A 16,361-nucleotide genomic window follows, 5' to 3' on the forward strand; every position below is an offset into this window, starting at 1 on the left:
TCACTCCTTGATTATGCCTTCTTTTTTGTTCCTACTGATGTTTATTAAGTTGAAAAGAATTTTTTTTTTCCTGGAGAAGTCTGAGCTTTAGATCATGCAGGGATTTAGTCATGTAAGTTACAAGTTATTAATATTGCATCCTCTGGTGTCAGTGTGCCACTGGATAGCTGCTCCAAAGCATTTTTCAGTTTTTCCTTCAAACATTTCAAATATATGAAGTTGAAAGGAGATGCTGAAAATATGGAGTCACAGGCCATGGCAAAATTGTACTAAAGATCAGAAACAGGTTATGACTTGGCAGTATATAATGCTCATTTACTAAGCTGTTTTTTTCAGTCTATGTTACTATTCTGCATACTGATGCTACACTTTATTTCCACCTTAATGGGTGAAAGAGACTTCTATTATACTGCAAGGCTATCTATTTGGTGGTATTAATGCACCTCATTTTGGTGGTATAAATGCAGAAGCTGTGTACATGAGGTTTTCACCATTTTGTTGCTAACTGGAACTTTCTGATTCGAGTTTTCCAAGAAAATCATCAGATTCAAGGAGTTATTGTTCAGCTTGATTGATACTGTATTTCTGAATTAACATATTTTGGATGCTATTGTTTATAATACAAAGAACCCCTTTAAACCACATTAAAATTAAACTTTAAAATTAACTTGAAAATTACACATTAAAATATGGTATCCAACCTTATATTATACACTAGTATCCAAATGGTTTGGTAACTCCTCTAGGGGGCATTACTGTTTCAACAATTCATTACAGTGCTGTTTCTACCCATTGCTGAAATAGAAAACTACTACTGACAATGCAAGGAACAGAAAAACACCAGGAATAGCAACAGTTCTAGTTTCTTCAAACAACAGAAGGAAAAACAGCACCAGGTGTTATGTGCCACTTGACACATTAATCCTTAAAATACACTTAAGAGGTCAGTTCATATGTCTCATTACGCCCATTTGTACAAATAAGGGAAATGAGGCAGAAAGCTTTACAGAGGTTGTGAATAAAAATTTGAGATGCACATTTGATATCTTCTACTTTTGTACTGGGAAATAAACAAACCTATGCATAAGTAGTACAACCCCAATTGAATGGAAGACTCTCCTGATAATAGTCTTTTGCTTGAATGCTGAAATATCCAAGGGAGTAAACTGACCATAAAGTTATGCTACTGGGCAGCAAAAACATTCTTTGATTATTCCACAGTGGGATGATATACTGCTTTATTTGTTGTTTATAGGTCAATATATATCCCCACTATGAGACAGCTTATATTAGGGGCATGTGCAGCCTGCTCCTTACAAAATGCTAAATGAGGTTCATACCAGTCTACAGAAATCCCACACAAAGTCCTGCACGCTGCAGTAGAATTGTATGCAGCTGCTATTCTGTTGTCTGGAAAAGGAAATAGAAAATGAGGCCGGACAATGAGCTAGTACTTGTTCTTCAAATGCTCATTTGACTTGTTGAATTTTGATGCTGCTCCAGTTTATCCTTTGAAATTAAATCTATTTGATAGAAGTCACAGAGCAAAGCATTAACTTTTCTTCCCATCATGGATCTAAAGAGATCTGTCATCTACAGTCAAGTTACAAATGTTGATTATTTCTTTCTTTCCTGTCTTCAGCTCCTTCACTTTAACAGTCAACAGAAATTTGACAAGTACCCCGTTTTTTCTTGAGGATGAAATAGCTTGCCTTGCTGTACAACTACAGTTCTTAATCATGGCTATGCTAGAGGTTCAGTCATACAGTAACTGATGACCAGTAATACACTTCAGTTCTGTGTACACACCATCATCATAGCTGTGCTTATGTGGCCTCATCTACCAGGCAGCCTTCTTGTGCCTACAGGAGAAATCTATTAACCATTTTAAGTTGTAGCACCAGGGAACAGCATGCTGAGGCACATGTATGCAGAACAGGAATGCATACAGGAAGGCACAGTGCCAGGAAGTATAGCCAGTCAAACTGTATACACGAGGCTGGTTTGGGAGTGTTGTCTCCATTAAAGAAAATGCCATGCTGGAGTGGTTACAAGAGCCTAGCTAGGCCTCTGGTAGGGAAAAAATGCTATTAACTGATGTAACCAGACTGTAAGCACGTGCATGCCAACACAAATCATTTTTAAACTCTGCCAGTGACTGGTTGTAGTCAATGAGATACTGTGTAGACTAGTGGTATCCAACTCATGCAGCCCTATAGGCTGGCATGGGGCTGCTCTGCAGGCCCAATCCAGTGCACGGAGCCAGTTAGTTCTCCTCAACAATTAACACTACCACACTTCTAAGCTGCCCAATTTCTGGACCCATGGGGAATCCTATTGGCTGGATAGCACAGCTCCATGGGTGAAATCTGGTCTGTGGGACATACTTTGATCACCCCTGGTGTAGACAAAGCTTTAGTCTGTTCTGGGTCTATGCCAGCAGAAGCTGTTATCTGTCTGGTAAGTAGCGCTTGTTTAATTTTGACATTATTATTTGGCATTATCTGGCATAGCTCAGGAAAGGTTTGGTGCCCATCAACACACAGAATTCTTGTACTACTATCCAGTCACAGGAACCAACAACTACACGTGGCAGGGGAATTGCACAGTTAAGTGTTACCAGTTAGTATCAAATTATTAAGTGTGCTGCGAGCACATCAATCAGTCCATTAGGATCATAGGTTCATCAGAAAATAGGGCTGAAAGTGACCTCATGAGGTCATCTAATCCAACCCCCTGCTCAAGACAGAAACATCCTTGACTAAATGATCCCAGCCAAGCATCTATCTAATCTGCTCTCAAAAATTTCCATGGATCAGGAATCACAACTTCTCTAGGTAACCTGTTCCAAAGCTTCACCACCCTCATAGTCAAAAAGTTCTTCCTAATCTCCAATGTAAATTTCCTCTGCTACAGCTTGAGGCTATTGCTCCTAGTCCTGTCCTTTGTGGCCACAGAGACTAGTCTATCTCCATACTCTGTATAATCTCCCCTCAGGCATTTGAAGATTTATCAAATCCCTCCTTAGCTCTTCTCTTCACTGTAGTTCATTGAGCCTTTCCTCGTAAATTGTGCTTCCCAGGCCTCTAATCATTTTTGTCCCCCTCTGCTGGACTCCATCCAATCCATTCACATCTTTCTTGAAGTGTGAAGGGGCTCAAAACTGGACACAATACCTCAAATGAGGCCTCACGAGTGCTGAGTACAGAGGAAGAATCACTTCCTTTGATTTGCAAGTGACTCTCCTGTTAATACAAACCAGGATGCTGTTGATTTCTTCTGCAAAAGAGCATACTGTTGGCTCATATTCAATTTATTCATATTTAGCAAATAAATATTCAGTCACCCCCAGGTCTTTCTCTGTGGTGCTAGCCAATATATTCCCCAGTGTATATTTGTGCATGCAATTTTTCCATCCCAAGTGCAGGACTCTGCACTTGTCCATGCTGAATTTCTTTTGGTTGATTGCACATCATTTCTCCAGTCTATCCAGGTTATTCTGGATCCTAGTCCTACCCTCCAGAGTGTCTGCAACTCCACCCAACTTAGAGGTATCCTCAAATTTGCTAAGCAAACACTCGATCCCATTGTCCAAATCGTTAATGAAGATGTTAAATGATACCAGCCTCAAGATAAACCCCTGGGGAACCACACTCGATACCTCCTTCCAACCAGACACTGAGCCATTGAAGACTATTTATTGAACACAATGATCCAACCAGTTTTCTACCTACTTTACAGTACTTTTCTCAAGTCTGCATTTCCTTTGTTTTCATGATATTCTCATTAACAAACTGTGTCAAAAGCCTTGCTAAATTCAAGGTATATCACATCCACTGCTCACTTCCCAGCCACGGAGCTTGTAACCTTATCATTGAGGGAAATTGGGTGGTTCAGGCATGCCAAGTGCCTGTTATGCCAAATGCCTAATGTCATTAGCCAATTGTGCTGTCAACTTACATCCAGCTTTTTATCTGTTTCTCAAAAGTCAGGGTGATTAAGGCTCTGTATTATTGTACTACAGATAAATAACTACAAACAAATGTAAAGCTACAATCTTGCCTAGCACGATATCTACACAGAATAGGGTAAATTGGACTGCTAAGAATTTTTTCTTTCCGTTTCTGATCCTACTTTTAATTCATTTGTGCCTTGAAAAACTAATTATCAGTAACATTCAGACAACCAGTAACATAAATCAGTATTTGAAAAAAAAAAATCTAGGGGAAGCAGAGGGAAGGAAGAAAAGAAAGTTCATGTCAGGCTTATTTATTCTGGGAGGTAGGCTAATGAGAACTATCAGGGTCCTTGACAGTTTGGTTGTTGCTGTATCATAGCTGGGACCACACTCCTATGAAACTGATGGGAATAAATCAAGGAATCCATATTATGCTGATTGACTTCTCCAATGAAAACTCTTCAGGTCTTTAAATGTAATAAACAAAAGCATTGTAAAGATTTTACTAAACAGGGATTCCAGGTAGAGTGAAGAGAACAGAACAGAGAAAGTACCTTGGGCAGGGGTTTTTTTGGAAAATTTGGGTTCATTGAGTTTTAAAAGAGAATTTCTGTCCTCAATTCTAATCTCTATTACAATCATCTTCCACTACTACAACTACTAATTTTAACTACAGTAACTTCTCACTTGTACTGCTGTAACTGAAATCAGAATCAGGTCCTTTATAGGAACTTAATATTGATCCCACTCAGGCTGATTTTTGCCTTAACGTTAATGTAATCTGGTCAACATAAGACAGGGATACCCTACTGGTGCAAGACAAGTAAGAACCCTTGAGCCTAGACCAAAATGTATCCTGAGGGTCTTTGGTAACTGGCACAACTGGAAGCAGCCACAAAGCTGCTTGGGAACTGCCTGGTATCTAACAACTTGAAGGCTTGAGGAATCTAAAGCATCTTTGTGCCTCACCCCAAGCCTGCATCAAGAGGATCAGTCTTGGAGAGATGGCTTATTAACTTTTCCTAGTCTTTACATGGATTTAATTTCAGAAGAGTATAATGACCAGAACCAGGTATCAAATTCAAACTTCAGTTTACTGTACTTAAATTAAAATCTTTACTATTAGCAGATAGAAAAGGTTGTTTTGGACAAGTGTTTCCTTAAAAAGAGAGCCAGAGAGGTTCCCAATTTCTAACTTTAAGGAAAAATAACGCTTGACCCACTTTAGATGTTTCCTCCAGACACATTCACTTACAAGGTATACATTTCTGGAATATCCCTGAAAACAAAAAACAGGTACAGAATAGTAAAAATAACAGCTATTTTCATTTTTATAATGTAGCCAATACTCCGAGTGGCTCAGATAAGAGCTAGCTGCAGTTTGTTTTGTGTATGACATGTTTTATATTACTGAGATTTTAAATTAATTCAACGTACTGAAATGCCAGCAAAGCTTCTGGGAAAGATGATCTTGCTTCTTTGTACAGTTGTTCTAGATTCTCTTTTTTCTTCTTTTTCCCCATGTTTTATGCTGAGCTTATGCTGGCAACTGGAAATGAGCTAAGAAAAGCAAACAAGAGAAATGTATAATCTTTTTTAAGTTCGTATTCTCACGTGGCTGTGTCTGTGCAACAAACAGATCTGAAATAGAACAAAAGGGTTATTTTATCAGTGGCAACAGAAATACTGAAAAGGAAACTGCAGGCTAAAATGGATCACTTTTCCAAAGAAATTTCACATTTCCAATTTCAGGTAAGCTATTGATTACAAATATTAATTCTAAAAAAATATCCTGAGATTAACAATGGTGTAAATTTACTTACTTATTTTACAAATAGCAGTACTAGACATCTAATCAACTTTTTATTTCCATCTGGACAATGCAAATAAGTTTATTGCATCTTATTTTTCCTATTTCATTTTACTATCAAAAACTTACATCCTGGTCCAATTTAGGGCTTAAGTTTCAATCGATTCAAATAACTGTAGGGTGAGCCTGTGCCATTTTAAAGTTTTAACTGGGATTTTTAACAAATAATTCTCTGAAATATTTTTATAAGATTTAAACTTAGGACCTTTTGTTCAGATAACTGAAATGTGCTCTAAACTCGTTTTACTGTTGTATTTGCACTGTTTGCAACCATAACAAAGGAGTGCTGTGCAATGAGTTCCTGACACCAAAGCTGAAAAGTCACCTTTCATTAATCAAATTGAGAAACATGCAAAAACTAAGCAGTATGGATGATGAAAAATAAGTTTTAAGTGATTTAAATAGGCTTACTTTATTTAAATAAATGTGTGAGTTCATCCTTCGAGAGCGAAGATGACCGCATCCAGCAGGGGAGGCAGGGAAAGGGAGGGGGAAGAGAAGACAGAAAGGAAGCAGCAAAGGAAAAGTGGGGGAGTAAAGAGAAAGAAAGAAAAGAGAAGAAAGAAAGAGGGAGTCGGGTGGAGGCTAGGTTTTGTGGGTAAGTAGGTGACTTATAACCCTAATCTTTGCCCTGAACAATCTGCTGCAGCAGAGGCAGGAAAGCAACGACTGGACATGAGAGGTCCTCATTTTCCTGGCCACGCACTTCTTCACTGCCTCTGCCACATGCTGCTGCTCGACGGCTAGTGCTCTACTCTGGACCGATGACCTCCAGGATGGACGGTCATGAGCAATTTGCTCCCACGACTCCGGGCTGATGCCGAAGCTCTTTAAGACCTTTAGGATGACCATGTACCGCTTCTTTGGTGCTCCGTGAAAATGTACTCCATTTGACAGTTTGCCATAGGTTTTCTTTAGCAGGCGAGTTTCGGGCATTCTTGAAAGGTGTACGGCCCATCTTAGCTGTGTCAGTTTCAGTAAGGTGTGGATACTGGGGACAGCTGATCTTCTGAGCACCTCAGTGTCTGGAATCTTGTCCTGCCACTTGATCTTTAGTATCTTTTGCAGGCAGCCCAGGTGGAAGTGGTTTAGTTTCTTGGCGTGACATTGGTAGACGGTCCAGGTTTTGCAGGCATAAAAGAGGGTCGGGAGGATGATGGCTTTGTAAACTTTCAGTTTCGTTGACATTCTGATGCCTTGGTAGTTCCAGATTGACTTACAGAGTCTGCCAAATGCCATGCTGGCTTTTGCTAGCCTCGCATTGATTTCATCATCGATGTGGACATCAAGGGAGAGCGTGCTGCCTAGACAGGCAAAATTGTTGAGCATCAACAGTTGTTGGCCTTGAACTGAGATGTGTGGTTCCTGGGGTGTTGTGCCAGGCACAGGTTGCACTTGGCACACAGGCAGCTCAGGGCTTTGGGTTCCTTTCTACTGGACAGAAGCAGCAGTAGAACTCGGCAACCCCGAGTGACTGAGCAGCCCTACTCAAGACTACCCTGCTCCCCTCCCCTGAGGAAGGGGCTAGAAAAGGTGCCCCAAACATTAAATAAATGCACACATATGTTTTATATTTACATTGCAATATTTTATATTAATTTAAATAATATAAGTACAAAATATACATATAACATGCAAATATAAATATTGAAATAAATATAAAATATTATAAATACTGGGAGGCATTTTAATGGCATACTTTTTTAATCAGGTAATGGGCCTGCTTATGTCAGCTCTCAGTGCAGAGAACTCCCACTAATCAAATACATCAATATATCATCAATAATATATAAATAATGGCAGGACTCTACAAACCTACTCTGATGAGCGTAATGCTTTGCTGCACTGACCTTAACAGGACAAATGATGATGCCAACCACTAGGCTTACCTGGAAATGCTTTCCAGATCAGGTGCGGAATTCAAGAAAGACCTTAAAACACCCAGAGAGGACTCCCCCTGTTGAGGCACTTAACTAAAGCATGTGCTTTTGTCCCACTGACTTTTAATACTTAAATACTGTTCTGAATAGGGCTGTGTTCTTGCATAGGGATCTATGTCAGCAGCTAGTAATTGCATTCCTCAGCATGGGTAGAATTTCACATTCTCACAGATCCAGCCAGCAGTCAGTCATTTCTTTGCTAACCATTTGTTTCGTGTCATGTTTCTCTTCAGCAGACCCCTTCTAGCTCCCTTGTTAGTGTGTATTTTGCTTGTCCTTCCCTCTCTTCTATTAAAACTATGAGTGTTTGTTATTCACTGCAGCTCTGATATCCATTTTGATTGTCATGGCTGGGAATAAAAGGGAGATGCATATAAACACACCTAAGTGTGTTGTCAATTGCACTGTACACCTCAGGATTCTGTAACTAGACTGACAGCACAGACTTAAAAAAAACCCCAAAGTCACACTAAAAAGTCACCTAAAGAAGATTCTTCATTATTACATGAAATTTCAGAAAATCAGATATCAAATTCAGGCTGCCTGATTTCGCAATGGAGTAGAAGATATTACTGTCTCATTTCAATATTACATTTCTGAGCTGTGCGAGCTCCGATAGTCAGGTCACGTTCGCCTGCTACCATAATTTGCAGTAGATGGTACCTGAGACTGTTAACACCGAGTGTTGGGCAGCGGTTAAATAACCTGACAACCTCTAGGGTGTCAATAGCTTCAGGCAGAAAAGCACCTTAGAGAAGGGTACCAGCCTTAACCCTGGCAGAGGAAATGCCCCAGAAGATGGTGGAACTGGGGTCCATTCCATGATAGGGTGGACTAGGCTCTTTAACCCTGGTTGGCAGCCAGTCTAGGAGTAGAAGCCTGACAAACAGACAAAGAGAAGATGTCCTCTGCTCCAGCTGCTCCTACAACCAAGCTGGCTCCAAATGTACTGGCATCTGCCTTTCCTTTGAACTAAACCAGCAAGGCCAAGAGAGGGAAACCGGTGTCCATATATACTATCCCAAGCTTTTGCACCCTGGCGAGGTAACTCCAGCTTTGCAGCCGCAGTTGCACAAGTTCAACGAGCTGATGCCTCACTCAGTGCAAATCTATTGTTTCATGAGACAGGCAAGATGCCTACGTGTAAACTTTGAATGCTACCACAGACAACTACTATAAAAACAGGGTTCCTCCTAGTTAGTGCTGTAAAACAAGCAGCATTACAGATAACAGGATAGATTCTGTCCCAATTACAGCTCATACAAAAGAAAGAGATGTAAAGCCAAAAAAGCAAGGAAAGAAAGGTAAGCTAACTCTTCATACCTTTTATTCCTCCACCTATACATTTCACTACCATCTACCACAGACTGCAACAGGAACTTCAACCAGTGCTTCTCCATAACCCTCTCTGAGACAATATTTTTCTCCTGAGTCACTGTATATGTCTGATTCAATAACTCTGTTTGGAGGAAGTTGTTTGGTAAAAGGTGTATGTAGGAGCAATAGCAGGGTAGTATTCCTGGTGGGGCAGAATTTGGGTTGGACAAGATAATAAAAATCACTGCCTTTGAAAATCCCTTCCATAATATTTAATCTAAAAACAATTTCACCTCCCCAGGTAAACTGCATGTCATGAAATCTTTTTTCTGTTGGGGCTTGATAAATGGCTGTATTACAAGATCAGCTGTTTTAAATCTGATGCTAGTAAGCCATTGCCTTATCTCAGCTAACTGTTTTTTCTCTGAGTGACAGATCTGTTTCTAACAGTGGAAACTTCAGAATCCCAGCCGGGACCTGGCATCCTGGGAAGGAGCACAGATCAACATGTTCATAGTTGTGTATCACTTGAAAATATTTTCACTGTGGAACCTCTTTGTGATGATGTTACAACTATGTAACTGCACTGTATGAAGAAATCCTTTTGCTCTCTCACAGCCCCCTTAAGGCTTAAGCTCTGATCAGTAGATTTGTCCTTTATGTGTGTCCTGCCATTATTAATAAAGTTCATAGATTCATAGATGTTAGGGTCGGAAGGGACCTCAATAGATCATCGAGTCCGACCCCCTGCATAAGCAGGAAAGAGTGCTGGGTCTAGATGACCCCAGCTAGATGCTCATCTAACCTCCTCTTGAAGACCCCCAGGGTAGGGGAGAGCACCACCTCCCTTGGGAGCCCGTTCCAGACCCTGGCCACTCGAACTGTGAAGAAGTTCTTCCTAATGTCCAGTCTAAATCTGCTCTCTGCTAGCTTGTGGCCATTATTTCTTGTAACCCCCGGGGGCGCCTTGGTGAATAAATACTCACCAATTCCCTTCTGTGCCCCCGTGATGAACTTATAGGCGGCCACAAGGTCGCCTCTCAACCGTCTCTTGCAGAGGCTGAAAAGATCCAGTTTCTCTAGTCTCTCCTCGTAGGGCTTGGTCTGTAGGCCCTTAACCATACGAGTGGCCCTTCTCTGGACCCTCTCCAGGTTATCTGCATCCCTCTTGAATTGCGGCGCCCAGAATTGCACGCAGTACTCCAACTGCAGTCTGACCAGCGCCCGACAGAGGGGAAGTATCTCCTCCTTGGACCTATTTGTCATGCATCTGCTGATGCACGATAAAGTGCCATTGGCTTTTCTGATGGCTTCATCACACTGCCGACTCATGTTCATCTTGGAGTCCACTAGGACTCCAAGATCCCTTTCCACTTGTGTGCCACCCAGCAGGTCATTCCCTAGGCAGTAGGTGTGCTGGACATTTTTCCTCCCTAGGTGCAGCACTTTGCATTTCTCCTTGTTGAACTGCATTCTGTTGTTTTCTGCCCACTTGTCCAACCTGTCCAGATCTGCTTGCAGCTGTTCCCTGCCCTCTGGCGTGTCCAAATCTCCCCATAGCTTTGTGTCATCTGCAAACTTGGACAGAGTACATTTCACTCCCTCGTCCAAGTCACTGATGAAGACATTAAAGAGCATCGGTCCAAGGACCAACCCCTGCGGGACCCCACTGCCCACACCCTTCCAGGTCGAAACCGACCCATCCATCTTGACTCTCTGGGTGCGACCCTCCAGCCAATTCGCCATCCACCGGACTGTGCAGTCATCCAAGTCACAGCCTCTTAACTTGTTCACCAGTATGGGGTGGGATACCGTATCGAAGGCCTTCCTGAAGTCTAAGTATACGACATCCACCCCTCCTCCTGTGTCCAGGCGTTTCGTAACCTGGTCATAAAAAGAAACTAGATTGGTCAGGCACGATCTGCCTGCCACGAACCCGTGCTGATTTCCCCTCAGCATAATTTGTCCTGCTGGGCTCTCACAAATGTGAGCCTTGATAATTTTTTCAAAGACTTTGCCAAGGATGGAGGTGAGACTGACTGGCCTATAGTTGCCCGGGTCCTCCTTCCTCCCCTTTTTGAAAATGGGGACCGCGTTGGCCCTTTTCCAGTCCTCCGGGACTTGGCCCGTGCGCCACGAGCGTTCAAATATTCCCGCCAGTGGCTCTGCAATGATGTCGGCCAGTGCCTTCAGCACCCTTGGATGGAGCTCATCCGGGCCTGCTGACTTAAAGGCATCCAGTTCTTCCAAGTGACTCTGCACCACCTCAGGATCTACGTATGGAAGTCTGGCGCCTTGCTGCTGCCTCTCTACAACCCCAGTGAGAGACTTGTCGTGCCCCTCGCTTAGGAACACTGAGGCAAAGAACTCGTTGAGGAGTTCAGCCTTGTCCCCCCTGTCTGTCACCAATTGTTTCTGCCCATTTAGCAGGGGTCCTAGGCCTCCCTGGGCCTTCCTTTTACTCCCTATATATCTAAAAAACAATTTCTTGTTGTCTTTTACTTGGGTTGCCATCCTCAGCTCCATGGTAGCTTTGGCCCGTCTAACTGCCTCCCTACAAGCATGAGCAGAGGAGGTATATTCGTCTTTGGTGATCTCTCCCTGTTTCCACTTCTATTAAATTCTCTACTTGATCAACATTTTTTAAATAAGAAAGGCAAGGTGTTGATTTTAAGGTTGATATTTTCCAAGGGGCCTACAAAGTAATGTAATCCCTCTGGAACTGAGCATGTAACTTCAGGAGCTTTTGAAACCACCAGCAAGCTGCTCTACAAAATTTCGCCTTTTCATTTCAAAATACAGGACTAAAGATATAAATGAAAACCCATTTCCTCTTTCAATCTGTATAACTATTGTACAGGTTTTTCTAAGAAACAACTGGTGGCTTGTATCCTGCTCCTCCATTCCCCAATACATGCATAGTTCAGAACTCTGGGCTTCGCTCTAAATGGACAATCTGGTCCTGTGCTTAGTGCTGAACAAAGAAATAAATAGAGTCAACATTTCAAGCAGTAATTGGTAATATTTTGACAAAAGTCTGTTCTTGAGATCAGGTGAGCTTCAGTGATTTATTTGTGAAATTCTCCCTGGGAAGGCAACACACAGTTCTCCGAACTGTGGATTGGGGTGACTGACATCATTAGTAACAGGTTTACTAGATTATGCAGGCTGCCCAGAATATACAAAAAGGAGAGGGCGGGGAGCAGAGAGTTGATTACACATTTCAAGTGAGCAGGAACAATTTACAAGGGGAGCAAGACTAATTAATCTTCCCTCAAATAAGAAACCACTAATCCTAGCTTAAACACAGACCACTATCATTACAAAAGCTTCAACAATCAGTATAGGTATAGCCCCTTGCTACTACGCTACTATTAATAGTCCCATTGAGCCAGACCCAACCTCCTGCGACTGCTACACTCTCCTGGCACACCATGCCAGCAATTAACAGCTGAACCCTATTCATGGTGTTAGCAGTCACTGTAACCACTGCCTGGACAACTCCCTCTTACAGTGGCTCACTCCCTCTTCTCCCAGGTGCTGACCGTTACCCCCCAACCATTAGCTCATGACCCTCCCTGCATCTCCTATCCAGTATAATAAGCTTGTGCCCTCAGCAACAACTCTCTTCCTGCCTAGCACCATCACTGCCCTCACTCCTAGTGTCACTTCCTGCATCTGCAACCACCAGCATCTCGGCTGGGTACTGTCCACACTGCCTGTAGGCCAGCAATCCTTGCTTTTGCTGTTGATAGATGCTGCTCACTCACACCACTGTGCCGCACTGCACCTTCAGCCACTATCACCAGCACAGTCATCCTCATGCCACCCCTCCACTTGTAGCCACTGCTGTATTCACCCATTCATGATGTCAGCTGCCATCGCCATTGCCCCCATGCCTCATACCTGAACCACCGCCTGCATGACCCCCATGCCTCATACCTGAACCCCTGCCAGCATCACCCCCATGCCTCATACCTGAACCCCCGCGCGGCAGCATCACCCCCGCGCCTCACACCCGAACCCCCGCCAGCATCACCCCCATGCCTCACACCCGAACCCCCACCAGCATCACCCCCGTGCCTCACACCCAAACCCCCGCCAGCATCACCCCCATGCCTCACCACACGAACCCCCACCAGCATCACCCACATGCCTCATACCTGAACCCCCGCCAGCATCACCCCCGTGCCTCACACACGAACCCCCACCAGCATCACCCCCGTGCCTCACACCTGAACCACCTCCAGCATCACCCCCGTGCCTCACACCCGAACCCCCGCCAGCATCACCCCCATGCCTCATACCTGAACCCCCGCCAGCATCACCCCCATGCCTCACACCTGAACCCCCGCCAGCATCACCCCCGTGCCTCACACCCAAACCCCCGCCAGCATCACCCCCGTGCCTCACCACACGAACCCCCGCCAGCATCACCCCCATGCCTCATACATGAACCCCCGCCAGCATCACCCCCGTGCCTCACACACGAACCCCCGCCAGCATCACCCCCGTGGCTCACACCCGAACCCCCGCCAGCATCACCCCCATGCCTCATACCTGAACCCCCGCCAGCATCACCCCCATGCCTCACACCTGAACCCCCGCAAGCATCACCCCCATGCCTCACACCTGAACCCCCGCCAGCATCACCCCCATGCCTCACACCTGAACCCCCGCAAGCATCACCCCCATGCCTCACACCTGAACCCCCGCCAGCATCACCCCCGTGCCTCACACCCGAACCCCCGCCAGCATCACCCGGGCACCCCTTAGGCTTGCCACCTCTCTTTGAATCTACCCTGGGACGTTTCATCACAAGACACAACGACATGAATGACTTTACATCAGGAAGGCAACAATACACACAGACTTATCACCTTTTAAAAACCCACCGGCCTACGATATACATCAGATTCAACGTTTCATATTTCTTTGAACGAATGCCCTCGCATTTATCTCCCGGGTGATTTCAGCACTCTCCTGGAGATATACTTCTCACTTCCGGAGACGCCAGGGCTGTCTGCAGGGTTGGCACCCCTGTGCCCCCCGGGCACCTCCGCTCGCTGCCCTGGCTATTGTCGCTCCCTCCCCGGGGCCCCGCTCCCCAACGGTCCCAACCGCCGCTCGCCCCCGCCCCAACGGTCCCAACCGCCGCTGCCCGGGGGGGGGGGGCGTTACCAGGGCTCCCCGGCCTCGCGCTGCCCCCGGCGCCTCAGCGCGCCCAACGTTCCCCGGTAACCACGGCAACGCTCCGCCCCCGCCGGCGGCCTCGCATTGGGCGGGCAGCAGCGACCCCAGGCGGCCAGTGCGGGGAGCTGCAGCTGTGCGGGCCCCAGCCCAGGGGGAGCTCGGAGCAGCTTTGCTGCAGCTGCTGCTGCTCTGCCCCTCACCCTCGTGCTGCGGGGATTGCGAGTTGCCTCTGCCCTGCCCTGCGCTGTGCCTGCTTGCTCTGCAGTGAGACCCAGCAAGCAGTGGTCAGGCTAGCCAAGGAGCCCTCCCACACCTTGGTGGGTTGCGAGCATTTGGCACTAAAGCCTTTTTGCTGGGGGCTGCTCCAAGCTCCTGCAAAGGGTGACTGCCATGGGACAGGGTGGGTGGCAGCATGGGCAGATCTGGGATTTTGAAAAGGAGGTGGTGCACCCTCGCCCTTGCCACAGCAGCTGTTTGTCTGCAGCAAGCTAGAAGCTTTCCTAACAGGCCAGGGGCTTAGGATTGGATCAGATGGAAACAAAAAACAACTTGAACTTCCTTGGAATGAGTTAAAAGTAAAATGCCGGGCTGTGGACCAGGAGCTGCATGAGCCCAAGCAGACAGCTGCATGGCATTACAAAGGGTAGCTCCGCTGGTGGAGTACAACGTTTCAAGTTACAACCTTTCGCACTTACAACGTTTATAAATTGACACCCTGTTTCAACTTTAGGACGTCAGTTTCGACTTTACAATGTCAGTTTCGACTTTACAACACTGGATGCATGCCACGCCTGCGAGCAAGTTCACTGCATCGCTCATCTCCCTGGAGAACATCTGTCCAAACTTCCTTGGACACGTCCTTTAAGAAAGCAGACGAGACTCCAGAAAAACCTGCAGCCAGGACTCCCGGGAAGACTGCAGCCAAGAGCCCTTCAAAAAGTCCAACCAAGAGCCATTCAAAAAGTTCAGCAAAGTCACCTCAAAGAAGTTCTTCCGAATCAATATGATTGCTATTTACAATATAAATACATTCACGTAGATACATTACTCATCTATAATTGATCGAGTACAAAATTCTGGGGTATTTTTGGTGAAAATAGGGTATCAGGCCTTGGTTCAGGAACCAATCCTTCACTTATAACATTGTTCCTTATGAGAAATTGGTTCCGAGTTACGTTTTGACTTCAGACGCGGTTTTCAGGAGTCAGTTGTGTCATAAGTCCGAGGACTGCCTGTATAAAGAGGGTTAAAAAGGAGAGAAGGTTGTTAACACCTGTGGCATGAAGAGTTTAGAAGGGATCAGGTGGATGATAATTAATCAGCCATTAGCACTGCCTGACTAGAAATGCTGCTGCCACTGCCAGGCAGTTGGTTGTAAGCTTTGGGTGGAGCAGGAATCAGAGGGGGGTGCAAATGCACCCCCTGGATCTGCCCTGGGGTGACAGGGCTCCAGACCCAACCCGCAGGACAATGCCACAGCTTTAGGACTTGTTACTGCTCCTTAACGCATTAGTGCCTGTTGCAGGGATGTATTTGGTAGTCGTGTTGGTCTGAGACAAATAGAAATGCAAAACTCTAGAACTCTTGGTTCAGAGATGATGCCTTTTATTAGATCAACTAAGAAATCACAAAAAAATTATCTTCTTGTACCTATTGCACACCCATTAGGGCCCAGTGTGCAAGGTGCAATACACACACAGCACTAAGAGGGCATCTCTGCCAGGCCACACAGGGCTTACGGTCCACATAAAACACACACGTTAAGGATGAGTACTAAAGTAATCTAAGAACAGAAGCAGCAATAGGGAAAGACTAATGAAGCATATTTGCATATCCACCCCTGATTGCACATTAAATAGCTCAGGCAGAGCTCTTGCTTACTACCCGGCATCCTGGGAAAGCAAAAATAAAAAAAATCACAGGTGGCATGAGTACATATTAGCAGTTACAGATGTCAAGGAGAACAGATGAGCGTTGTTTATCAGCCAGTTACTTTGTGATTATTGTTCGTGTTCCCAGTCCTTGAAAATGAGCATAAGGGGCTTAGTGTAACATAAGCATTACTAAGAATTGAAGTGGGATT

General features: G+C 44.9%; 1 protein-coding gene across 4 annotated transcripts in view; it reads right to left on the reverse strand.

Moving 5' to 3' along the window:
• Positions 1-14,351, reverse strand: part of CCDC83 (coiled-coil domain containing 83) — a 36,199-nt gene extending 21,848 nt beyond the window's left edge. For 2 of the 4 annotated variants that reach the window (XM_059721945.1, XM_014605885.3), the window contains exons 1-2: positions 14,267-14,351; positions 5,396-5,518 (exon numbers count right to left, since the gene is read on the reverse strand). In XM_059721945.1, the coding sequence (XP_059577928.1) occupies positions 5,396-5,481 (86 nt within the window). In that variant the 5' untranslated portion in view covers positions 5,482-5,518; positions 14,267-14,351. Of the gene's footprint in view, positions 1-5,395; positions 5,519-13,965; positions 14,191-14,266 lie in introns of those variants that run through there. The other 2 variants (XM_014605886.3, XM_006267506.4) reach the window with 2 other exon arrangements.
• Positions 14,352-16,361: the final 2,010 nt, after the last annotated feature.

Source organism: Alligator mississippiensis, chromosome 1, assembly GCF_030867095.1.
Source record: "Alligator mississippiensis isolate rAllMis1 chromosome 1, rAllMis1, whole genome shotgun sequence".
NCBI classification, from domain to species: domain Eukaryota; kingdom Metazoa; phylum Chordata; order Crocodylia; family Alligatoridae; genus Alligator; species Alligator mississippiensis.